The following is a 27,145-nucleotide window of genomic DNA, read 5'->3' on the forward strand; positions in this document are numbered from 1 at the left end:
CTTACAAGACTGAGTGATATAATTCTTTTGAGCAAGGAGGCATGAATAAACCCTCTGCAGCTTCCCAAGGAGATAACACTGCTCAATGGCTGCTTTAACCTTCCCTTTTCCCTCTCATTTTACTCCTGTCTGGTGTCTATTTTTATCCAGTGATCTTATTTGAGAAACAAAATGAGTAAAGAATGTTTCTATTCTGGGAAACCCTCCAAGGGGCTGGGATAAGAGATGGGAGATAGGCAGCATCTCCCTCAAAAGAGAGTTTTGTGCTGACAGCAAAAGGTATCCTCACAGCAGTGTGGGCAATGAGATACTGGAGTGTCATTTCCTCTGCTCAGGACCAAGTGAATGGACAGAGATTCTAATAAACGCTGTTAAAAATAAACCCAAACAACTTTTTCAGCCTTGGCCAAGGGCTGAGATGTGCAGCTCAAGCACAACCCCTCAGTGATTCATCGGAGGAAACAAAGCCTCCAGCGAGGTGATTCATCCTCAAAGTGCTCTGGGTATTTTGCACCACCTCAATTTACTGATTTTGCATTTCCATATCAAATGCTCTCCACATGTGCTGACATGTTCATGAGTGTGCAATCGGAGGGGGCCAGAGAACCCTGCAACCACTGGGGTCTCTCACTGAAGATAAAGATTGTCACAGACATGTTTTATGAAAAATCCTTTCATTAGGATCTTTTCTCCTGAGAAGCTGGGAGGCCTCAGAAATGAAATGTAAACATCGATTATCTGCTGCTGTGGAATGCAACAGGTGCATCTGTGATTGGTCTTATGTGGTTGTTTTTAATTAATGGCCAATCACAGTCCAGCTGTCTCAGACTGGTCAGTCACAAGATTTTATTATCATTCCATTCCTTTCTATTCCTTTCAAGCCTTCTGATAAAATCCTTTCTTCTATTCCTTTAGTATACTTTTAATATATCATTTTCTTTTAACATAATATATATCATAAAATAATAAATCAAGCCTTCTGAAACATGGAGTCAAGATTCTCATCACTTCCCTCATCCTGGGACCCCTGCGAACACCTCCACAAAGGATCCTGGAAATCCTCTCATTCCAAGCTGGATGGAGCTCTGCACACCCTGGGACAGTGGGAGGTGTCCCTGCCATGGCAAGGGGTGGGACCAGGTGATTTTTAAGATCCCTTCCAACCCAAACCATTCTGTGATCTATGTAGGCCTGCAGGGCTGCACTGTGGAAAATCTAAGGAAAGAGTTTGGAAAAGTAGAACTGCCAGAAAAATCCTTTTTGTTACAGTGGCTCGTGTTGATGTGTCCTTCAGGCATCTCAGTGCCCAGCTCTTCTGGACAGGGGAAATCCTGTTTTCCACCAGCAAAAACTGCTCTGTGTGGTGTGCCCAAGAAGCCCCAAGAGATTTGCACAAAAACACCAAAGAAAGGAATAAGAGGAGAGCAGAATTCAAGAATGGGCAAGATTAAATAGTTCAGCCTGCACAAACTGAGAGTGACATTGCAAAGATGGATGATCTCTAAGGTCCATTTCCCCTCAAAGCCCTCTGTGATTCCCTGATTCCATAAGGAGCCTGACAGCATCCCTGCTATCAATGGCCCTCCATTAGGAGATGGCAGGAATCACTCAGGGTAATAAAACAGACATTAGGGTTCATTTTGTGTCTTAGATCTTGGATGAGGTTCTGGGCTGTAAACATGGCTGATGGCTTTGACAAGAAATGGATACCATTCATATGAACCCAGGAACCTTCTAAGGCACCTACACTCTTCACCCCCTGGATTTCAGTGGCAGCTGGGTGCCCACACATCTCTCAAAAATTGGGCATTATTGTCTTTGATAAAGTTTCAGTTATCACAGCTTCAGTCAAGGGTGAATTTCCAGTGGCCCCATGGATGGGTTCTCAGCTCTCAGTGAGTTCATTTCCTTTCAGCCAAGGGGCAGAACAACAAGTACAAACAACAGGCTGGGATGTTTTGTATTTCTCCTGACAAAGGCAATCACTTGCAATATCTACCAAGAAATAATTAGAGCTGCTGGTTTTGTGGTTGCCTTGTTTTCTGCCTCCCTGCCCTTTTATGCAAAGCTCTTTGCTGCAGAGGACACAGCTCGTGCTGATGCAACTTTGGGGCAAGCACCTGCTCTTTAACCTCTTGAACCAGAGCTGGGGAGAACTGATGCAATTCTGGTCAGAAGAATGAAACTGTGCTCTGGGAATCAGCATCATCAGGCAGGTGAGAGTGTGAAAGGTGTGCAGGGTGATGTTGTCACGTTTGAAAGCACATCACCACCTCTAAGCCAGAACACACAGCCAGAATACCCAAAATCCCTATTTAATGAGGGTGCCCCATCCCTGGAAGTGCCCAAGGCCAGGACAGGGACCACCTCTGAGCCAGAACACACAGCCAGAAGACTCCAAAACCTCTATTTAATGGGGATGCCTAATTCCTGGCAGTGTCCAAGGCCAGGACAGGGCTTGGAGCAGCCTGGGACAGTGGGAGATGTCTCTGCCCAGTCAGGGGTGGGACAGGATGAGCTTTAAGGTCCCTTCCAACCCAAACCAGTCCGGGATTCTGTGATTATAGGACCTTCACAGCAGATTCCAGCTCACCCTCTGGGTTTGCAGTGCTGTGCTCGTGGGCTGAGCAGATTTATCTCAGAAACTGGTTTAACCTGGATTGCACTTGTTTGCACAAATTTATCCCATTTTTTTCTCACTGACATGCACTGATCTCTTTTCCTTTTGCAGCCATCACACCTGGATGTCCTTACATGAGTTTAGCACAGGTGTTTCTCTGTTTGAAGAGCTGACCTGCAGTCCAGGTGTGAGTGTAAAAGCCTAAGAGCTCGCTGAGAACTGGGCCCTCTTCATGACACCGCACAAGGTGACACCCCACAAACTACACCTCCATTATCCTCTGCAATATCATCTACCCCAGTGAGGGATGTACCTGCTCAGTCATGAGCAGGAGGTGCTGACTGCCTGCTCCAGAGTCACTGCAGGACATTGGGAATTTGGATTTTCCTGCATTTCAGAGCTGTCACATTGCTGAGGAGGGCTGGGGATTACTTTGGTGGGAAATCTCCATGTGCTGCTTCCCAAAGAGTGGATTTGCTGCTCTACACTTGCTGCCTTAAGGAGTCAAATGAACTTTCACAGGCAAGAATTTGTAAATCTTTCCATTATAATAAAGATTAATTTCCAGAACTAGAACCTCTGCTGCTCATGGCTGTCCAGAAATTTTGCATCCACCAAGAAGGTGAGGACCCACCTCATCCAGCCTGCCAGGTCTGACCAAGTGAGACCATTTTCTCATCCCTTTGCCTCTGGTTTAAACAGGTTGTGCCTGTTCCCATGGTGATAAGGGATGCTGTGAAAAACATTGCTTTGTAAATCTGTAGAAGCCTTTGTAGTGCTGTGCTCCAGTGATTTCATTAAAGATAGTGGTAATGATAGAAAATGCTACAGCTCTGCCATGTCAGGGGTGTAAAGAAGAACAATTGGATTAAAATTTAAAAGTTCTACCGTGTGGGAGGTCACGAACCCAAATCAGAGGAAACTGTAGAATTGCCCTCAATGAATGCCTGGTTTTTCTGTTCTGATATTCTTCCCAAGGAATTTCTTGTTGCTCTCTGCCAAAGGCAGGATGCTGAGCTGGATGGACCATTGGTAAGATTCTCCTTGCCTTCTCTGATGTCCTTGTAATATCAAATTGGGATTAGCCGAGAAAAATAACCCAGGATTTGTTTTCCTGTTAAATAAAGTAACTGGTTTGAATGGATGTGATTCAAAAGGGGACACACACCCAGCTGGGAACATTGTCAGAAAAACTCAGGTGTCTTTTGACTTGGACTGGCCAGAAAGTGAGGAATCACCCCACAGGAAACAAGCAGTGTCCTTTAGCACTGGAATAGAGTGGGAATGTTTCCAGATAAATCCCAGCCGAGTTCTGTGCAAAGCCAGGGTGATAGTCCCAGGCCAGGACAGGATAGAAATGAGCAGGAATTCCCTGTCTGCAGATAAACCTGGGATTACTGACACCCTCTGTGGGCACATCCAAACCTCTGCATTCATCTACTTCGGTGTCACCGCTTCCTTTCTGCCCAGAACTTGCACCCTGCATCAGAAATTTATTTCTGACACCTTTCTGTGAATTTCTTCAATGAAAATCTCACCCAAATATCTCCAGACCTCCACAGATAAGCGTAATCATAGAATTGTAGAATATTTTGAGCTGGAAGGGATCCATAGGATTGAGTCCAACTTCCTGCTCATCCCAGCAGTGCCCAACACAAACTCCTATGACCAAGAGGATCACCCAGAGGTTCCTTTCGCCTTGGGCAGGGTCAGTGCTGTGGGGAGCCTATTCCAGTGATCAGCCACCCTCTCAGGGAAGAGCCTTTCCATAAAGTCCACTCTGAAGTTCCCCCGATGCAGCCCCACAGCAGGAGGTGCTCCAGGATCAGCAGCTCCTGCCCTGCTCCTGTTGGGAGGAAGCTCTGGACTGCCATGAGGTCCTTCCTCAACTACCTCTTCTCCAGCCTGAGCAAAACAAATCTCCTCAGATGTTCCTCATAAGTCCTGCTGCCCTAGGTGCCTTTTTCACCACTCTGGACACACCCTCATAGTTCAATGTCCTTGTCCTGCTGAGATGCCATAGCTGCTCCCAGCACTCGAGGTGCAGGGCAGAGCAGATCCATCTCCTCCCTCCCTCCGTTCTCTGGATGTCATGCTGTGCTTGGGACACCCCAGGGCACAGTGGGGCTGCCCAAAGGCCACCTGTGGATGCAGAGCTCTGGAGGTGGCTCCCTGTTGGGAGGCAGCAGAACTTTCAGTGCACAACAGGAAGGCAGAGCTCGGGGCGACTCCCTGAGCCCAACTGCAGCTGCACCGAGTATAAAATGAAAGAGAATTTGCATATCTGCCCATTTCACAGAGCCTGGGGCGGGGGATCGTGGTGTCTGTGCACCTTGTGACATCAGAAACCTCGGCTGCAGCGCAGGACCTCAGTGGAGAAATCCCTGAGCAAGAACATGAAGCTCCTTCCCCTGCTCACAGCTGCGTCCTGCCTCACGCCCCCGGGGCCCTCTCTCTTTGTACGGCAAGTGATGAAGTTTTTTTTCCAGATCACATGAGCCAGGATGAAGGGGGAAAATCCTGCCAGGAGCAGAGATGGGCTGCAACTTGAACCTGACCGAGGGGAGACACACAGCAGTGCCTGGAGAGCTATATAAGAACGTGTCAGGAACAGGAGCAAACATTTTCTCAGGTGAAGGACTCGCATGAATCAGCCATGAATGTGAATGAAGACACTGATTCCAGGAGGCTTGGAGCCACTAACAAAGTCTGTTTGTATTTCATCATCGCCACCCTGGGTGTGTTGCTTGTCTTTGCCTTGGCCACCATCATGATCCTGGTCGTCCAGAGGACGGTAAGAGATTGATTCTCTTCTCTTCTCTTCTCTTCTCTTCTCTTCTCTTCTCTTCTCTTCTCTTCTCTTCTCTTCTCTTCTCTTCTCTTCTCTTCTCTTCTCTTTCTCTTCTCTTCTCTTCTCTTCTCTTCTCTTCTCTTCTCTTCTCTTCTCTTCTCTTCTCTTCTCTTCTCTTCCTTCCCTTCCCTTCCCTTCCCTTCCCTTCCCTTCCCTTCCCTTCCCTTCCCTTCCCTTCCCTTCCCTTCCCCATTCTGTGGCCAGAAGAACAGTTCCTCCCTCTGTTATAAATGCACACACACATGAATTAGGGGAAAGATGAAACACAGACAAAAGAACTTCAGGAAAAGAGAACCTTCCTCCATAGACACCATTTATTCTTGGCACACAGTTCCTACTCTGTAAATGGAAAGCAAAGGCTCCTGACCAAGGAACCAAGCAGCCTCTGTCCCACCTGCTTTGGTGTGTGTCTCCTGCTGGTTCTTTGGAGAAGAACCTCAGTGTTTGAGAAGGTCTGGTCTGGTTCTCTGAAATGGATTTCAGCAGGGCACATTCTCAGCTCTGTGACACCCTGTGGGGCTGATGTGGTGAGGCAGAGCTGTCCCAAAGCACCCAGACCAGTGCTGGGGGCCAAGGAGCTCCCTCGTGCCCCTGTCCCTTCAGTCCTGCCTTGGGTGTGATTTTTAATGCACAGCCAGAGTTGTAGAAAGGATATCAGTGACACAAGGTCACACACAAACAACTCTTCCCTCTACCAACAGTCACTTTAACATCCTAAAATAAAATATTGCTCTTGAGTGGATCTGGGGTTGATGGGGAACCAGTGACAGCCAGAGTGGAGATGGATGGTTGTGAGGATAAAAAGTGAATTTCTGACCTTGTAAGGGCATTACCATCAACTTCACCAAGGTAAAATGCCAGGTTAGAAGTTTTATAGTCTCTGAAATCTTATTGCAAAAATCAGAGTGCTGAGGTACCCCCACTACTGTTCACAGAGGGAAAGCTCCAGCACAGAGCTGCTGGAGGAACTGGCCATGGAAAACAAAATATGATCCTTTGACTCAATATTTTCTCTTGCTAAATTTACCCTGTGCAATCTGTGTGCCCGTGTATGCACATTACCCAGAAATTAAACCAGGAAGGCTTGACTGATACTCCTCCAAGAGAGGAATCATTTACCTGTAATCAGTGTTCTCCCAAAAGAGAAGCACTTTGAGGACAGTTAACATGAGACATGGGGCTTTTTAAGTGAGAAATAGTGGGCTATCAGGGGAGATCTTTAAAATAACAGTCTAGGTAATTACAGACTTTCCACAGCTTTGCTGTATAATGAGGCTTTCATTTGTACTGATTATGGAAGCAAGCATTAAATCACCTCTCCATCAGGATAAAGCAGTTACAGGAGTTGCCAGAGGAACAAGATTGCTGAAAGAGCCAAGGTTTTGACTTAAAAGAGTAATGACACCATTGCAGCTGCTTTGAAAACAAGCTTGGCTGAAGGAGGAAATACGAAGCTGAGGGGTGTGAGGAACAAATAAAATCAAGCAGCAATTTTACACTCTGAGGAGAATTTGGCAGTGAAACCCAGACTGTGTTTTGCTCTCAGGGAGCTCAGAAGCAGAACAGCCACCCTCATCTGTGCCTGGTCCTGAAGTCCCAGAGCAGAGAAGAAGGGTTGGTTCTGTGGGACAGGTTCCACAGGGAGCTCCAAAAACACCTCAGCTCTGGCTGCACTGTCAGAGGGAAGTTGGGCTTAGGATATGTGGGGAATCTGAGCATCTCCAGCCCTGACTGGGGAGCCCTTGGAGCCCCGAGCTGCTGTAGGGACCAGAGCACCACCAGCTGACTTCATTATTTTCTTTATAACTGACAAAAGGACCAATATTTTGTGTCATCATCTCCTTGGGGCAATGAGGTTTTCCCTCCAGATGTTGCCAGCTGGATTGTGTGTGTGAGTTCAGGGGTAACTTCACACTCTGCTCACCCTTTTATTTATATTTATGCTTTTTCCTCCTCACCCTTTTATTTCCCTCTATTCCAAGGGGTGTTTGGGGGTCACAATGCAGGGGTTGGACCTTTGGGTGCCACAGCTTTAAGAAATCTTGTGGTGACAAAATCAAACTGTCCCTGCCCCCATCGCAGGCTGCCTTTTGATGAATTCATAATTGCCTAATTTAAGTTGAAGGAAGACAGACTGGAAAAGGAAAATCAAACTCTGCAGAAACCAGGCATTTGCAACCCCCACAATCTAAGTGCTCCAAAGAAGGGAAACACAACATGAAAGGCTGAATGAAAAAGGCAACTATGATTCAAAGCTGCTTCTCTGAATCCTACAGCACCTCTAACAGAGATTATCACACCTCCCCACTTTCCAGCACCCCAAGAAATTTCCTTTACGCCTTGTTTTTCAGAAGGGTGGCACAGCACGTTAGTGCCATCGCTGGGAAGGGTCAATTTTAGAGCTAAATTCTAGTTTTTTTGGAACTATTTGCAGTGCTGAAGTCAGTTCATTCCTTCAGCTTTCATCTGCAGAACCACTTGGCTTCAGGCCATTGTTGATCTTTCACAAGTGACTCAATTTTCCTCTGGAATGAGCACAGTCTCTGTAAGGTGGTCTGGAGCCATCTGTTTTCTTCTTAACACTGTTCATAAGTGTGTTAAACCCTCCACCCTTGTGCCTGCTGGATATATGTGTATATACCCACCTCTGGAGATGTTTGTGTGCACAGAGAGAGACATGGCAAACCAGTGACTCAGAATGGGACAGGAAGGGCTGGAAAGTGTCATTTTAAGGCACACAGACCCTCACAAGTCTGATGCTGTACAGAAAAGTTCATCAGACACCTGGGCCTCCCATTAACAAATTGTGTGGATGTCCTGAGTCCATGATCTGAGTAAGTCCATCACTGCTCTGGATTTTGTAGACTTTATCTATTGAACTTCTAAACTTTGAGGGGAAAACCTTTTATCAGCAGTGTGGCAAATACTAAAGGTCAGAGCAGGTTTTTCTATTTGCTGATCTGCTCTTTTATGCTGTTAAGAACCTTTAGAAGTAGATTTGTGAATGACTCATCCAGCAGCCAGCACAGTTCTGCACTATTTATTGGGTTTTTATGTCTCCTAAAAACTCATTTTGGCCCTGGGTGCCCCCTCTTGTGGCAACCCTGACAGACAGGAAAATAAAATAAAATTTTAAAATAAAATTAAATTAAAATACTGAAAATTCCTCTAAAAGCAGAATTTTCATTCATTGAGCACTACAGGAAATCCAGGGAGGCATTTTAGGAGAAAACTGCCCTGGCCCAGCTCTTGCTGTGGATGTTGCTTTGGTCAGCACAGGAAAAACTGATTTTTACCATGTTTCCAGTGAGGCTCATTATCAGAAGAGGGACAGTGGGGCCGTGCTCTGCTTTCTGCTCTTCTCATGTCCAGCTTCAACCTTTGCCGCCTGGCACCTCAGGAGGAAGTGCCCCCAACGTCTTCTTCCCCAGCCACAGCTGGGTCATAGACTAAATCCCAGAATCATTGAAAAGCCCTCCAAAATCATCAAATCCAACCTGTTCCCTGTAGGAGTGTTGGGGGATAGGATGGTCAGGATGGACGGAGACGAGAGATCTCTGGAGCCAGGTCTGGAACTTGGGGTTTATTGCAAAGGGCCTGGGTGCAGGGCCCTGCTGGGAGCTGCCAAACACAGCTCAGGGCAGGCTGAGAGAAGAGAGGGGGAGAGAGAATGAGAGGGTAAGAGAGTAAAAGGGGTAAGAGAGTAAAAAGAGTAAGAGAATAAAAGGGTAAGAGAGCGAGGTTCCCATTACAATACAATAAATCATCTTCTGTGTTGAATATTCTGATTCTCACTAACCAATCTAGTCCAAGATACAAATCCTATAGCATTTACATACAGCCTATAAGAATCATTACATTACCACACTGTGGTACATTTTAAACCCTACAAATTCCTCTTTGGGCCCCTTCTGCCAAGCTGCAGGGTCTGCTCTGACCCTTGGGCCTGTCTGCAGGCAGAGGGTGTTGTTCCATCAAAAGGGGATCACCTTCAGCTGGGCACACCATTGTTTTCCAGTTGTTCAGTAACTGAGGGATCTCAAAGCTTGCTTTCATTTCAATCTCGCTTATAGTTTCCATATTCTCAAAATCTTTTGCCAGACAATCATATTTATAAGGCCTTCCTGTTTCATCTTCCCCAACAGTTCCCAATCCCCTCTTGTCCCCAGCCCAGAGCTCTGAGTGCCATCTCCAGCCCTTCCCTGGACACCTCCATGGATGGGCACTCCAAACCTCCCCGGGCAGTGCCAAGGCCTGAGCCCCCTTTCCATGGGGAAATTCCTGCTGAAATCATGGTGGTGAGAGGCTGAGCAGAAACACGGGAGAGCCTTGGGGCTTCTTTTAGAATGGAAGCATTTCCTTTGAGGGCAGGGGACCAAAGAGCTCCTGCCCACAGAGCTGCCATGAGGAGCTGCTCCAGGAAAGCCCAGGCCCGTTATGGTCACTGGTTTGGGGGAATTTCCTTGGATTTCTAGACTAGATAATGACTTCACAGAATCCCAGAGTAGTTTGGGTTGGAAGGGATCTTAAAGCTCATCCCATCCCACCCCTGCCATGGCAGGGACACCTCCCACTGTCCCAGGCTGCTCCCAGCCCTGTCCAGCCTGGCCTTGGGCACTGCCAGGGATCCAGGGGCAGCCACAGCTGCTCTGGGCACCCTGTGCCAGGGCCTGCCCACCCTCACAGGGGTCAGAGGTGTCTGGTTCAATGAATATTCACTGTTGTGACCCAGGAATTTAGAATGACCCTTTGTTCTGCCTCAGCTTGAGAAATCTCCTTGTAAAATGATTAAGAGAAAGAAGAAATAAATCACTTTCACTGGCACCTGATTGTCATTTTCACTAATAAAGCAAACTCAAAATGTTCTGCTTGCTGACGAAAGACTGAGCTCTTTCATCACCAGCCCTCAGATCGCTCCAGACAGAGTGAAATTTGTTGTCTTGAATTTTTTCTTAGCTGGCACTGTGGAATTTAATCTGTTTCGGCTCTTCCTGTGTGCCTCTTTGCATTCCAAATGACAGCATTACATGTGATATTCTTGCTGCTGGAAAAGAAAGAAATAACACCAGTAATATCTCAAAGGAAGTCCTAAAGGTTTATTTCAGTATCTACTCAATTGTCACTAAAATAAATTGCTTTGCTATGTGCTGGGAGCCTTCCCAGGTGAGAACACAATGCCTTTAGTCCATTTTAATTTTGTTTTTATGCCCTAAATTTAGAGCAGGCTCTGAGCCACCAGCAAGGCAAACACCTCCCTGGCTGCCTGATTTCATTGAGTGCAATCTCACTGGGGGCAGAGCCCCCTTTTTCTGTCACCTGAAATATCCTGAATTCTCCACAGAGAGCAGGAATGTTCAGATATTGCAGTGAACAGCAACACTTCCCTATGCCCTGAGTGTGTGTGAGACAACAGCCCAGGGCAGGGGCAAGGGAAGGAGCTGAGAGGTGCTGGCAGAGATCCCCGGTGGTGTTTTCAGCCCAAACCCTGCTCAGTTTAATATTTGGTGGTACCTGATGAGATCCATGAGAGCTCCCAAGGGAGAAGGTTGTGTCAGGGCCAAAAAGCTTTGAAATCTCCATTTTTCCAAATTCCATCTCTGGGTTCCTGTTCTGCTGCTGCCCAGCACCTCCCTGCCCAGCTTAGGAAGGTCACCTGGAGAAATATTGGCTCAGCAGGTGACTCTGCCCTGCCTTACACAGGTGTGGGGAGAGAAAATGAACAAATTACACATCTCCAAATTCCTGGAGAATCACAGAATCATCCAAACTGGGAAAGAGCCCAAAGATCAGTGAGTCCAACCATTAACTTGTTACTGCCCAGTCCCCTGGGAGCAGCTCTGCCACCACTGCAGGACACAGAATTTGGCACCAGACCAAAGGATAACAACTCTGTGCTGGGAACAGATGCAGCTCCACACTCACTGCTGTTCAAAACGTGGCCACATGAAGCCAAAATCTAATTAAAAACCTTCCTAAACATTTAAGATTAGAACATTAAGTACCACAAACAGACCCAACACAGCTTTTCTCTTTGTCCATCCACCTTCTTTCTCCCTCCACCACCCATTATCCACTTCTGACACAGAAATGAGGTGTTTAACACCACTGTGGATGAAGCTGTTCCTACCACAGCAGGAGGTATCAGATGTTGTCTTAAAGCTTGTAGAGCTTCCCAAATTTCTCCTTCCTGGATGTCCTGATGGGTCAGTGAACAGGGAGGTGCTCAGGTGGGTCACTGACAGGGCTCAAGGAGCAGCTGGGAGAGGTTTTAGGTCTATGGTTTAATTTTAGGTAATTGAGGAGCAGGGAGAAGGACTCAATGATTCTAATGGATCCCTTCCAATGTGCTAAGCTGGACCTGGCCTGATTAGCCTGCACAATTAGCCCAGGTAATTAGCAGCCAGGTAAGAGGAGCTGGTTCAGCCCAGCCTGAGCAGAGCCCCACTCTCTGTCACTGAAATCCCTGTGGGATCATCCAGGGTGACACTGAAGGGATGGGACACACAGTGAGGAACTGGGAATAAATAAGAGGGATTCAATTTTCTTCATGGTGGAAAAAGCGCCTTCGTTATTCACAGAACTCCTTTTTATACAGTTTTACAGACCTCATGTGTGACTCCCATTGGTCAGGAGCTTTCTTGCAAATCACTTTATTGGTCAGTAACAAGCTATTATCCTGTATGGATTGGTCACTCAAACCCCTGGTGTATATGTACAGGAAAAGTTCTTTGTACAGATAGTTTTCATTTTGCTATCTAACAGTATATAAACTTTATATTATATTTATTATTTATATTTATATATTAAACATATAAAATATATTAGATATATAAATCTATATTTATATTGATATATGTATTATCTATTATACTTATTATATATTTATATTTTATATATAAATATATGTTTATTTATTTACATATTTATTATATATTTATGTTTTATATATATAAAATATATAAAGTATATAAAGTTTATGCAGGTGTAAGTTGGTTTTTACCCAGGAATAGATTGTTATGTTAATGAACTGCTCACACCAGGATTGCTTTCACATGGGAACTTACACAGTGCCAGCTTGACTTAGAAGAAATGACAGTCCACCCAGAGCAAGCTTAATTTTATATGGCATTTCTTTATAATTTTTGATTTTATGAGGCTCTTTTTTTCTTTATAATTTTTGATTTTATGAGGCTTTTCCTTATATTTTTTCTTATAACCTTGCTGCAACAAGGAGCTCCTGTGCTCTCCTCAGCTGTTGGGAGAACATTTTGCCCCTTGAGGGCATTTATGAGGTGCCAGGAGCTCTGGGGTGTGTGTCTGGGTGACAGGAAGGTGTCATCAGAGGGAATTCTGCTGCATTTCACCCCTGGAGCTGGTTTTCTGGGAATTTCTCATGTCATGCTGACTGAGGAGAATTTCCTGTGCCATTTTCACCCTTAGTTTTACACCTCAGCAAGAATTAGGAGGAAAGGTGAGGTAGGACATCACTGTCATGCTCAGAGCTGTTTGGGGCTTTGATGAACTTTCCCAGCACTTGGCTCTCCAGGTTGTCCAGTCCCTGAAAGACACACAGAGGGATTTTTGGGATTTGTCCTTCTGCAACAGTCCCAACAGAACCCACAAAATTTTCTTACTGCACTGAAAAAATCTGGCTGTGTCAAAAATGTCGATTTTCCATGTTAGAAAAAAACCAGAAATGTTTCAGATCCACAGTTGCACACAAGATGGATATTTCTCATTCCCAGAATATTCCATCTCTACTCTTTCTTCTCTTTCAGGAAGCTGATCCTGCCATGGAGGGCATCAAAAACCCCATCAGGACAGGTAAGACCCTGAAAGAACACAGGCAATTTGTCATATCTCTAATGTAAATATTGCCCAAGGGCACAAATAAGTCAATTGTGCACATCTTAACATCTTCAATAAAGGCTCCTTTGATGAAGAGCTAAAGTGGTGGGGGGAAAATGAAAACAAGAAAAAAGCTTTCAATTTACTCAGTACATCTGGGTAAGTGTATGGCTGGGGAAATAACAAATATTTCTGAATGTGCCCTGGGGTGTCTGTTCCAAAGAGCTTTTTGCCAGGAGACGTGAACATCACTCTGATTTTAAGGTCTTATTTTAAGTGCTGGCTTTTGCAAAACAGTGTAAAGTCCTCATCTTCATGAGGGAGGGGTAAAAATGTGTTTGACATATTCCAAAAGAGCTCCTGGTTTGAGGGGAAAAGAGAGAAGGGAATGGGTGGGTTGAGAATGGACAAGGAGAGACCAGAAGCAAAAGGAACAAATCAAGGAATTGGAACAGACAGAGTGTGAGCACGGGGAGCCTGAAATAAGAAAATCTGTCTAGTAGAGACAATTTACCAAGATTCTGCTTTGCCTTAGCTGAATCAGGAGCACTGTTCATGTCACTGACACTGTTCATGTCACTGACACTGTGACATGAGCCTCACACAGCTCTCAGCACCAATATCTGACTCCTTGCAAAGGCACCAACTTATTTATATATCTATATAAAATTATATATATATAATTGTATTTCAGCTCAAGCAACTCGTGCAGCTGTTTTTGCTCCTCACCAGCAGCTGCCAGGTGCCAGGCAGGAGCAGCGTGCTCTCCCCAGGAATGGCCAGGATGCTTTTTCATCAGCCAGAACATTTCTGTCTTTAGGTCCATACCAATCCCAGGCAGCCTCCTGCTCTGAATTTCTGAATTCTGCTTCTCTGAATTTCCCAATTCTGCTGCTCAGTGTGAGATGATGCATTAGTGAGGGACCAAAGGGGGGCTGCTGGTGAGAGCCCACCCCAGGAGGAGCTGCTGAAATTTGGTTTTAGTGCATTGAGATGCTCTCCCAGCCCATCAGTCTCTGTTGGAGGGTAACAGAGCATTCAAGTGGGAGCAAATTGTCAGGGCTTTTTATTTTTCTCTTAAAATGCATAAAGCAGAGCTTAGTAATTATCAGCAGAGAGATGGGGAAGACGTTGAGGTGATCAAAGAATCCAATTTTATTGTGGGAGACAAATGTTTATATACTATTTTAGGGAGACTAGTAATGCTTTACTACAATGATTGGGTTAAAGATCACATAAACAAATTTATACATTTGAAACATCTCTTGCTTGCAGAAGTCTGATGTAATTTTCATTTTCTGGTAAACCAGTCTGAATCTTCTTGCATTTTGAATCCTCAGAGTTCTGTTTGCTCTTGCCAAGGCATTTTGTTTGTCAAACCTCTTCTGCGAATAAGGTCCAAAATACTCTCTGTTTTGTGTACCCCAACAATTAATTAATAAACCTAATTTTACTGAGGGCCCCTCACAGGGAGCTCTGTCAGCTGCTGGAACCAAGCAGGGATTGTGGCAACTGCTGCCAGGTCCCACCCAGAGACGGGAGAAGGAGAAACATTCAGGAGAGGGACTGAGCTGAGGCTGGAGTTGCTGTGGATTCAGATTTGGATCCATTCTGCCTCCCAGGCAGCCCAGATGGAAACTGGGTGTGGTTTGTAGCCATCAACCAGGACTCCTGCCTTGTTAAAATGGGCAAGGGAGGGAAAAACCAGTGTCGCTGGCCGGGTTCTGTGTACAAATCACAAAAAGGACAGGAACTGCTGTGGAACTGCCTTGAGCTGTTTTATTTTCCAGCATCAGTCTCATTACACGATTATGACAATGGGAAGATGCCAGCAGCTCACAATCCGGGCAGCAGGCCAAGAACTTAATGTTACAACTTACTTTATAAGTTTTTTGACCAATCACACAAAACAAAAGCACATTGACAGTAGTTCTATCCAATCACTAAAGGCACACGTACCTTTGGTTAAAACAATGCTTGCGTATTTCAAATACAATACCTGCTTGTGAGCCTTAAAACAGAACACACAGAGCTCCATTATTAAGCTTCAACCTTCCTAATATCTTGCTAGATAAACTTTTCTGTAGCTTAGAGACTTATTCTAGACAACCATTAATACACAGATCATTGTTCTATTTGTCTTTGCTTTTCTAAAGTTTAAATACTTTTTCTGCTGACCAATCTCAGGGCTGCTGCTTAGCTCTAATCACAGTTCTGCTGTCTCTGAAGCTGCCTCTTGCAGCTTTCCCAAAACCCTCTGATTTCGTGGATTCCCACAACCAGCATTGCCCAGCTGGGTGCTCAGGCTGGCTCCAGCCCTGTGGCAGTGCCAGCACCTCAGGGATGCTCTGGGGGACACAGCCCCAGCCCTGGAGGTGTTGCAGGCCAGGCTGGACAGGGCTTGGAGCAACCTGGGATAGTGGGAGGTGCCCATGGATGAGCTTTAAGTAAAGTTCCTCCCAGTCCAAACCATTCCATGATCCTGTGACACAACAATTCTGTGCTGGGTCCAGCTGAGATCACTCAGGCAGAGACCTCACTGAGCAGCAGCCCAGCCCCAGCCACAACAGGGATTAATTGTGTCTTATTAAAGCAGGGAAATGCCATAGTTTCATTTCAATCCCCAATGAGATTATGTTCTATTGTTAGCTAAACACCAGTGGGCACTAAAGCAGATTTATGGGAGTTTTCCAGTCCTGACTCAGCTGTCAGGCCCCAATGGATGGGCTGCAGGAACCCACAGGCACAGGCTGAGAGGGATGCAATGTCAGCTCATTAAATGTTTGTGAAAAATGGGATCAGTCTCCTCCAACGCTCTGTGCCACTGTCTGTGCAGTACCTGAGCAACAGGGGGGAGGAATGAAATCCATCACCAAGTGTTTGTGAAATGTTCTTTCTGTGGAAGCGTTTCTCTGCAGAAACTCATCCCCATTTCACAAATAACAAATCATCCATTAGTGTGGATCTGAGGGGTGTTGTTAAGTTCATTTTTTAGAAGGAAAATGAACTCACAGACAAATTGATGACCTGGAAAGGTACAGCCCTCATCATCTCCTTGCTGGCCTCTTTGAGCCTCATTTCACTGGGAATTGTGTAATCTGGGCTGATGGCTTTTCTTGTTATTTCAGCTGCAAAAATTTGGTATCAAAATATCTTCTCATTTACAAAAGGGGAAAAAATAAAACCCTGCAGATACAAATGAACACACACACACACAATTTATAGGTATTTTTCTCTGACACTCGACAAACCAGGAAAAGAAATCCAGCACCCTGCTTTCAGTTTTAATGGGAAATTTTTTCCCAAAAAAAATGTGGCTCTGAGAAATTAATAAAATACAGGTGACAGTCTCAAACCTGCTACTGTAGAGAAAATCAGGCTGAAGCCAATGAGCCAAGGAGCCTTTCCAGATCTGCAGCCGTGTCTCAGAGGGCAGTTTGGCCTTCTGCAGCCAAATGTGATCCCAACACTGTGAGAAGCAGCTGAGGGAACTGGGAAAAGGAGAAAAGGCCTGTATCAAGGGTAAAGTGCCAGGAGGACCAGGAGAATCATTTCATGTCCCCTTCCTGGGCACTGCTGGGGCACCTTAGGGGCTGTCTCCAGCCCTGGACCCTCCTGGCCAGGGGGACCCTGAGGGTCTGGAGCCCCAGGAGAGGCTGAGGGAGCTGGGAAGGGGCTCAGCCTGGAGCAAAGGAGGCTCAGGGGGCCCTTGTGGCTCTGCACAGCTCCTGCAGGAGGGGACAGCCGGGGGGGTCGGGCTGTGCTCCAGGGAACAGGGACAGGAGCAGAGGGAATGATCTCAAGGTGGGCCAGGGCAGGCTCAGGGTGGGCACAGCAGGAATTTCCCCATGGAAAATGTTAAACATCAGATGGGGCTGTCCAGGGAGGTTTGGAGTCCCCATCCCTGGAGGTGTCCCAGGAAAGGCTGGAGGTGGCACTGAGTGCTCTGGGCTGGGGACAAGGTGGGGATTGGGCACAGGTTGGACTCGATGATCATGGAAACCTTTTCCCACCTAAATGATCCTGGGGTTCTAAACTGGCTGCTGTTTTATTCATGGCAGCCACAAAAGCAGAGTGTGTTTTCCCTCACCTGGCTGATTCCCTAATCCAGCAGATCTGGCTCAGCTGAACCACAGAGGCTCAGGGCAAGCTCCAGATGAGCCAGAGACATCCTGATCACATCCCTGCCATCCCTGCTCTGCTCCAGGAAACAGGGACAGGAGCAGAGGGAATGGCCTCAGGCTGGGCTCAGGGTGGGCATCAGCAGGAATTTCCCCATGGAAAGGGTGATTAAACATTGGCAGGGGCTGCCCAGGGAGCTTTGGAGTGCCCATCCCTGGAGGTGTCCCAGGAAGGGCTGGAGGTGGCACTGAGTGCTCTGGGCTGGGGATGAGGTGGGAACCAGGCACAGCTTGGATTTGATGATCTTGGAAGTCTTTCCCGACCTCGATGACCCTGTGATTGTGTGATGACAATGCAGGGCATCAGACACCCATCCCACAGCAGTGGCTTCCTTAGAAATGGATATTTCACACTAAGCCAAAAAAGCTTTTCCCTTGTCAGCCTCAGTCCAGGCAGGTGCCTGGGTGCATAAATGTGACCCAGAGCAGTTGTGTTTCTCAGGTTGAAAAACCCTGGGCAAGCCTGGACTTGTAAATGCTAGAAAGAGTGCAGAGGCCTCCTGCAGGCCAGCATCAGGGGAAATGCACACACACAGCCAGGGTGGGCTGTGGGCATCACAGCTGGGCTGATGGGCATTGCTCAGAGTGCTCAGGGGTGGCTCTGCCCTCTCTCCAGCACTTAAAACACAAGCTATAGGTGAATATATATATAAATATATATGTGTGAGTAAATATAAATATATATGAATATACACACATATTTATATCTATATTTATACTTTATTTCTATTTTTATTATCTATATTTATACTTATATTTTCTTATATTTTTCTTTTATTATTATATTTATACTTTATTTTCTATATCTATTTATCATATTATATCTTATATCTATATCTATATCTATATCTATATATCTATTTATATCTATATTTATATATAGATATTAATAACTCATGATATTATGTGACCTTTGCTACACTAGCAAGCAGGCAGAGATTTGAAGAGTTTTAACCTAAAATTCCACAGGTCTGGCAGTACTCAGGTGTGCAGTGAGGAATTCATCAGAGGTTCTTCCTAAATTTGGTGGGGGAAAAAAGGGATATTTCTTTAATTTCTGGTTTTGGAGGGAAATTTGGCAGCTGAGTTCAGTCCCCTTCAGGCCTGAGTGGCAGCTCTGGAGGTCCAAAGGCTCTCGGTGTGTGTGTGACAGGCACAGCCCAGAGCTCTGACACAGAGCCCAGCAGGGGATGTCACCCAGCTGTCACTTGTCACAGCATCACAGGCTGGGCCAGTCCTTTGGCTGCTTTGCAGGGCACTGAACTGGCAGGAGAGAGTTAAAATTAGACACAGGGACTTCAGGGAGTGGCTGCTGAGAAATAAAAATTAGGCAAATTCAGCTAACTCTGGCACGCTGACAGAGATGTGTGACATCACCTTGCCTAATTCCATAAGCACTTAAATCCACGGGGGTTACAGAGGAATCAAAAGCTGTTTGTTGCCTGCTTTTACTTCTTTACCTCTCAGAATAATTCAGGGTTTTGCCCTGCTCCTGTGCCAGCCAGAGGTGATGCCACCCCCTTGGCAGTGGCATGTCACCCAGGGATGGCTGGGAGCAGGACAAGCCTCAGGAACCACCCTCGAGGGGCTTTCCATGCCTGGGTAGCAGCACCCTCCATGCTGACAGAGCCACTTTCAGCTCGTGGTTTCAGTGCCCTTTGCTGGTGCTCCTCCAGACCCATCTCAGGGGTGGGGAAACTGAGGCAGCCAGCAGAGAGAACTTCCCCAGCACAGCCACATCCTCTGGGACCTGTCTGGCAGCAGCCCTTGTGTCCTCGTGTCCCTGAGCCCTCCTGGCTGGACATGGTGCTGCTGTGCTTTGATGCTCTGAGAGAACCCCAGGGGTTCATTTTGTACCTCAGGGTGAAATTCTGGGGTTTTAGTGGAACTGCAGCTTCTCTGAGATCCATTTCCCAGCCCTGTTTCCCAGTCCCGTTTCCCAGCCCCATCTCTCAGTCCCATCTCTCAGCCCCATTTCCCTCTCTCTTGGAGAGCAGTGTGCTCCTCCTCACCACAAAAATCTTTAAACTACTGAAATCAGATAAATATCACATTTCCCAGTCCCATCTCCCAGTCCCATTTTCCAGCCCCATCTCCCAGTCCCATTTCCCAGTCCCATTTCCCAGCCCTTCTTCCCAGTCCCATCTCACAGCCCCATTTCCCAGCTCCTTTTCCCAGTCCCATTTTATCCCCATTTTTTCTCAGTGGGGAAAAGCTGCATGGACCTCCTGGAAACAGCCAGGCTGTTTTCCTTGGAACTGCACCCTTTGGATGCCCATCCTCCCATAAAAAGGGTAAAAAGAGTCAAAAATAAGTGATCTCCTGATAACTTTTTTAGGGTTTCCCCCTGAGACCCCTCCCTAACCCAGCAGATTTCCTTAAAGCAGAAGATCTGCAGTGCCTGTGCCTCACAGCACACAGTGAAACCCAAACCAGTGTGTTCTCCTCGCTCCTCAGCCACAGATGTAGCTTTGTTTTTCCTCCTCTCACAGTATTTTTAAGCCCATCTAATCCCATTGACTGCAGAGGGATTAGCTCTGATTTACACCATGACTCGTGCAGAGCCAATTAGGCCATGTGAGCACATCCATCGATCAGCCCTGAAGGGAATTTCAACCTTCCTTTGGCTTGAGCTGAAATGTTTCAGATAACAGAATTAACTTGAGAAATAAAAGTAGAAAACAGTTATAAGCTGCCTCAGCAGAGTGAGGACCAGACCTGTCTCTCTAAAACAATTTTTTTTTCCATAATTTCCTTTCTGACTAATGCAGCTGATGTCACCCACTTTAAGCACAGTCACACCAAACTTGCTGACAGCAGTAAATGTTAAATACAGCTCTGGAAATGCACAGTGCAGCCATGTCAGAGAGGGGAGATCTCTGGAGAATCCATGGACACCCTGAACAGCTCAGGGCAGCTCTGGGCACTTTGTGGGCAGGCTCAGCCCTTGCCTTAGCACAGTTTGCAGGGCTGCTGCTGCTGCTGCAGCAGGGGATTTTCAGCCTTTGGAGGGTAAACCCCCTAAATGCCACTGAGTTTCTGTAAATTATCTCCCCCTTCCTGCACACACAGGAGTGTGAGTGGGCTCAGGGTGCTGATTGTGTTACCAGACTCTTGTTATCACCACAGCTGAAATAAGGGCCACAAGGGTTTCTGCCCATCCTAAGCCATATCTCCACATCTCTGCCTGTGCCCTCACTAAAACACCAAATTGACATGACTAACACCAGGAAAGCAGGTTTTGGTTTTTCTTTGGGGATTTCCAGAATGGTGAAGGGACTTTGGTACATAACTTACTCATTCTTGGAGAGCAGTGTGCTCCTGCTCACCACAAAAGTCTTTAAACTACTGAAATCAGATAAATATCACATTTTTTTCAAGATATCCAAAGTTTCTGTCTCCAGTGGAGTGTGCAAAGGGTGCAATACACAACACACCAACCCCCTTCAGTCAGGGGAACTTGGGTGTGGGACCAGCTTCTCCTGATTTGTCCATCTTTGTTATCAAAACTCCCTCAGAAATCAGGTCATGTAGATACAGCAAGGGTCTAGAGATTTAAATCTCTTATCATTACCCCAGTTTCAGAAATCCTATGAAACTTAAGATCCTTATCCCACTCTGCATATAAATAGAGCTCTTGTTAGAATCATTGAACCACAGAATATCCTGAGCTGGGAGGGACTGAAGGGATCATTCAGTGCCACCCTGTCCCTGCCCAGCCCCCCCAGCAGCCCCAGCCTGGGCACCCCTGGCAGCGCTGCCCAAAGGCTCCTGGAGCTCTGGCAGCCTCGGGGCCGTGCCCATTCCCTGGGCAGCCTGGGCAGTGCCAGCACCCTCTGGGGGCAGAGCCTTGCCCTGAGCTCCAGCCTGAGCTGCCCTGGCCCAGCCCCAGCCGTGCCCTGGCTCCTGTCCCTGGCCCAGAGCAGAGATGGAGCTGCCCCTCGGGAGGAGCTGCAGCCCCGGGGAGCTCTGCCCTCACTCTGCTCCAGCTGAACAACCCCAGAGCCCTCAGCTGCTCCTCACAGCCCCTCCAGACCCTTCCCCATCCCTGTGTCCCTCCTCTGGACACTCTCACACCTTTAGACCATTTTTCATTGTGACTCTCAAAAGTGCCCCCAGGGATTGAGGTGAGGCCACACCAGCACCAAGCAGAGTGGGACATGTGAGGATCATGACACACAACATGTAATGTCAGATTTTAGTAGGACTCAGTTTTCTGCACTAGCTGCTCCTTCAGAGACCCTTGTAGGATTGGGGACTGTGGTATCAGTTTTATAAACAGATTCACAGGAAAACTTCAGAGTTTTGTGTACCCAGGGAGAGGGAGTATTATTTTTAAAAGCTTTACTGAAATTCCTTCCTGCTTTATTCTTGGTGTTCAGCTGTGGAATGGAACACAGAAAATTTCCAGTTTTCCATCTGAGCTCCTGTGCACTTCCACAGCTAGAGAAGGGCCAGGAGATGTAAAGGAGAGCAAATGCAAAGAAAAATAACCATTCACCTATCAGGCTGCAGCACTGGGATGTGTACTGTTTTCCTGGATGGACACACCTTGTCTGTGTGTCCATCCACCTGTGGACCTAGGGGACAATTCTGTGTCATGCAGAATAAAGACAGAATAATCACAGAATCATTGACTGAATCCTAGAATGGTTTGGGGTTGAAAAGACCTTAAATGTCATCTCATCCCACCCCGTGCCATGGGTAGGACACCTTCCATTGTCCCAGGCTGCTCCAAGCCCTGTCCAGTCTGGCCTTGGGCACTGCCAGGGATGGATAATCAGTGCCATTAACTGAACATCCAGTGTGATGAGAGGAGGAAAAACAGAGAGGAGATGGAAGCCAGGAATATGGATGGAAAGGAGGGGAAATGCAAGGGGGAGAAGTGGGGAGCTATTGTAAATCAAAGACAACTCTGATGAAGGGGAAAGAGAATGATGCATCTGACTCCATCATCAGAAGGCTAATTAATCACTTTATTATACTGTACTATGTACATTTCATCTAAATTGAATCTGCCTTGCACTCACTCTTGCTCACAACTGCTCACCCTGCACTCATCATCTCTGATTCTCTCCTCACTGTCCCGTGACAGTCCCACACACACACCTGGCCCTGACAGGCCAAGGGAACCAAACATCCTCACTGTGGGTAAACAATCTCCATATTGCATTCTGCTTTGGCACAACACAGGCACAGCAAGCGAGACAAGAATTGTGTTTCCTCCTCTGCTTGTCTCACAGCTTCTCTCTGTTCAGAGAATAGCACAGGGAGCAGGGTCTGGGATGCAGGATCTGGATCACAGGGATGCGGTGCTGAGACACCGGGATGAAGTGTCGGGATGCGGGGAATGGGACAGTGGGATGCAGGGGATGGGACACCGGGATGCGGTGCCAGGACTCGGCGGCTCCTCGGTGCTCTGCGGCCGCCTGCAGTGCCGGGCACGGCCGTGGGATGGAGCCGTCCCCGCGGCCGTGGGATGGAGCAATTCCCGCGGCCGTGGGACGGAGCAGCCCGCGAGGCAGTGGGAGGGAGCAATACCTGCATCCCGTGGGATGGAGCCATCCCAGCGTGGCGTGGGATACAGCAGTTCCCGCATCCCGTGGGCGGGAACAGATCCCGCAGCTGTGGGATGGAGCAGTTCCCGTATCCCGTGGGACGGAGCAGCTCCCGTGGAACGGAGGAGTTCCCGTGTCCCCAGGGATGGAGCAGTTCCTGTGGGATAGAGCAGCTCCTGTATCCCGAGGGATGGAGCAGTTCCCGAGGGACGGAGACGTCCCCTCGGGAGCAGCCCCTGTTCCTCCCGGTCCCGGCGCTTTGGATTCGGGCCATTCCCGGGTCTCGGCCGCTGCCCCGGGCTCCGACCCGCGGCCTGGGGAGGGCTCGGGGTGTGCGGGGGGAGCGGGGCCGGCTCGGCCCCTCCAGCAGCCGCCTTCGGGTCCCTGGTGCCCAGAGCAGCTGTGGCTGCCCCTGCATCCCTGGCAGTGCCCAAGGCCAGGCTGGGCAGGGCTGGGAGCAGCCTGGGACAGTGGGAGGTGTCCCTGCCATGGCAGGGTGGAACAGGATGAGCTTTAAGGTCCCTTCCATCCCAAAGCACTCGAGGATTTTATAAACATCCTAAAGTCCTGGTGAAATCCACATTTTAACCATGAGAGAACAGAGCAACATTCCAAAAGCACCCGAAGAGCCATTTTCAGCACTATGTCCCACTTAAATGTTTAAAAGCTTTTTGTAATTGCACCACAAAAATATCTTGGTTAAATAAAACTTACGTGCACATAATTTCTGTTTCATAGAATCAGAGAATCCCAGACTGGTTTGGGACCTTAAAGCCCATCCCATCCCACCCCTGCCATGGCAGGGACACCTCCCACTGTCCCAGGCTGCTCCCAGCCCTGTCCAGCCTGGCCTTGGGCACTGCCAGGGATCCAGGGGCAGCCACAGCTGCTCTGGGCACCCTGTGCCAGGGCCTGCCCACTCTCACTGTAATTCCTCCTTGCATCTATTCCAAATACAGCCGCTTTTAATTGAAAACCATCACTTCTATTTTTAAGAAGCAGGGTAAGGAATTTAATTTTTCACGGCTGAGAGCTGCAGTCTGCCAGAGCTTTAGGTTGTTATAGATTTACCAGTTGAGTGACACTGCTCTGAATTCCCTGGGCAGATCAGATATCCTCAGCCAAAGAGTAAGAACCATGCTGAAAGTGGGGTGCCAAGTGCTGACTGCATTTTATTGTACCAAAAAATTAAAGAAAAGCTCAGAAGCGATGAGTTAATCTGTTGTTTTCTTCAGGTAACACCTTTGAAGACTATTTGAGGATCCTACAGAGTGTTCCAGCAGCCAATGGAACTGCTGCCTACATGAGAGGTCAGCGGGGAGTCCAGGGGGGAAGAGGGTTGGGAAAAGGAAATTTCAGAGCTGTCTGAAAAGCTGCTCATGTCGTTCACACTGGGTTTACTAGCAAATAGCCTTTTTGTCCAAAATGGCATTTTATAGGAAAAAATTCCTTAGCTTTCCTGGAATGTGATTGGTAAATCCCTATCTGATACTAGAAACTTTTATTTTACCTTGATATACATAAAAGGAAATAAAGATTCAACTTCTGCATACCCACAGAGGAAGGTACACCTCCATGAGCTGTCCAATCTCCATGAATATGGAAAGTACATGAATGTACACCTCCATGAATTCCCTTCAAATGCCAAGTGGGGAAATAATGGAGATGAACACTCATGCATTTTGCTGTCCTGAATTTCCCAAGGGCTGAGTAAATCCTTGGAATTTTTAGTGCCTCACCTCCATGTGTGAGCTCCCAGCTCTCTTTCCAGGGGTTTTCCTGCAGTTTCCTGGAAGGGAAGGGCAGGTGTCTCCTTTTAGCAGGAAACCCTGCTGGAGGTGTCCTAGGGATGAAGGGAGCTCGGTGGAGCTCAGAGCTAACACCCCTTTGCTCTCCCTGCAGTGTCCAGGACAGTGAACAGCTCCAAGCTGAGCCTGGTGGAGAAGGGGATCTGTGAGGGCATCAAGTGCCAGAGCCCAGAGCTGGTGATCAGGGAACATGGCCTCTACTTGATCTTCTGCAACTTGAACTTTCACTTTCCCAACTGCTCCAAGAGCCCCATTGACCTCAAGATCGATCTCCTGGTGAACGACAGGGTGGACAGGCAGACGTTGTCCACATTCTGTGCCTCAGAAACGTGCCAGGACGAGACTTTTAAGACCTTGCTCCAGATGCACTTGACACACCTGGACAAGGAGGACAAAATATCAGTGACACTGAACCATCCTGAGTTCCTGAATGACGTTTCTCTTCCCAATGAAAACGTTCTTGGGGTCTTGAAGTACAACGATGAGATGTGAGCAGCTCCCTGACCTCCCACTGCTGCCCAGACCCTTCCTCTGAACACCAGCAGCCTCCTTTCACTAAACACCACCTTGGTTTAAATTTCACACCTCACCTCATCCCTAGGGTGAACAAGGAACTTTGTGAGTGTCCCAGAAAATCATACACTGCAAGAGCCACAGCTGCCAGGTTACCTGGCCTGGTTCTGGGTGGGATTGTTGGACTATCCAGCACATAACCCACCAAGGGTTCTTCAAAATAATCTGTGCAAACACAGACTAAAACCCAGCCAGATCATGGCAAGAATTCCACAATACGGAGATTTTTAGGGCCATAAACTGCTGGCACATGTGCTCAGGACACGGGGAAATGTGTTTAACTCTATTTTGTGGAGTAGTGTTTTAACCCAGTCTTTCCAAAAACCCAACAGTCAAAGCTTGTAGTCAAAGCTTTTCTTTACCACAGCCACACAGTGACAACTCTGGAGCAGATTCATTGTGCAACAGCAGAAATGATGAAATTATTGACTCTCGGGCTGGTAGCTGAAACTCTGGGGCAGGACATAGAAGATTTGGGATTTACAGGATATTTCTGGGCTGCATTCTGCTATGGACTTTATGTCGTTTCTTTCAAGTGTCTTCCTTGTCACTATTTATCCATCTTTTCTATTTAAATATAAAGCTCTTTGGGACAGACTTTGTCTAAGCAGAGTGCTCAGCCTCTGTTTTTCCCTGGGGTTCTCAGACCTTTTTTACATTCAACATTAAAACAGCAATGGAGTTGCCAATCTGGCAGATAGCAAAGTCCATCAGGATTCATTTTCCTCGGGTGCTGCCCTGCCAGTTTGGCACAAACCACACTGGGCTGGGAATCCTCCTCCAGCACTGCCTGGGAAGCCAGGGCTCCACACTTCCCCAAAGTCCACACTTTCCCAAACAGTTTCAGACTGGCCCTCAGCTGGGAGCTGGGATGTCTGAGCAGGCCAGGGGATGGGTGGTATTGGAGCTTCTTTGGATGCCTGGAATATTTAGAGAATTCAGGATAAAAGAAAACTCTCCAGCCCTCTTATTCCATGAATTGCAGTAACCCAGACATGTATTTGCAATTTCATTCTTACAGTGTGAGGAGTGAAGGGACCAAGATGTTCCCAAGCTGGTTCCAAGCTGGTTCAGTCCTTTCCTTTTCCCTTCATCTCTGGGAATCCAGGAAGGCCTATTCTCACCATTATTGGAGTTTTTCTCCTTGCACAACTGACATTTTTCTATGACTGCATCTTGGCAAACTTTCCACAGCAAACATTTAGTCATAGATTGAGTTTCTGGCTCCAGAAGCCTGGTGCTTTATCACCCAAGCTCAGTGGATGCTGGTGACTGATGGAGCTCAGTTTGTGTGAGCACACTCCAAATATTCCTCAGAGCTGAAATTTGTTTCTTGTTTTACATCACCAGAAACTGATGGTGCATATCAATGAAGTTTTGTCTCATCCATCCAGGTGACTTCAAATTACACCAGACACTTTCTAAAGGTCAGGAGCTGATATGATTCACTGTTAGAGATACTTTCTTTTTTGATAAACATTGATGCAACCAAAATTTCCTTTTGCTGTTAATGAATCAGGAAAAAAAAAAAAAAAAAGAAAAAAAAAAGAAAACTAAATCAAAAAGAAAAAAAAAACCCAAAAAACCCAAAAAACATGGATTTAGTTTTTTCTTCTTTCTTTTTCTCTTACCATAGAGAAATTTATTTTTAAAAGAGTCAGCTGACCCTGCCCATGACTTTGGAACCTCCTCTGGGATCTCCTCAC

At 47.1% G+C, this 27,145-nt stretch overlaps 1 protein-coding gene across 1 annotated transcript; it reads left to right on the plus strand.

Annotated features, from left to right (window-relative positions):
* The first annotated feature begins 5,016 nt into the window (after positions 1-5,016).
* On the plus strand, positions 5,017-25,825 carry LOC135455166 (tumor necrosis factor ligand superfamily member 8-like). Its single transcript, XM_064728118.1, has 5 exons — positions 5,017-5,079; positions 5,199-5,414; positions 13,250-13,295; positions 24,294-24,368; positions 24,961-25,825. The coding sequence occupies exons 1-5, from the start codon at positions 5,017-5,019 to the stop codon at positions 25,356-25,358; spliced, it is 798 nt and encodes a 265-aa protein (XP_064584188.1). The 3' UTR covers positions 25,359-25,825.
* Positions 25,826-27,145: the final 1,320 nt, after the last annotated feature.

The sequence above is a fragment of the Zonotrichia leucophrys genome, chromosome 17, assembly GCF_028769735.1.
Source record: "Zonotrichia leucophrys gambelii isolate GWCS_2022_RI chromosome 17, RI_Zleu_2.0, whole genome shotgun sequence".
NCBI lineage: Eukaryota > Metazoa > Chordata > Aves > Passeriformes > Passerellidae > Zonotrichia > Zonotrichia leucophrys.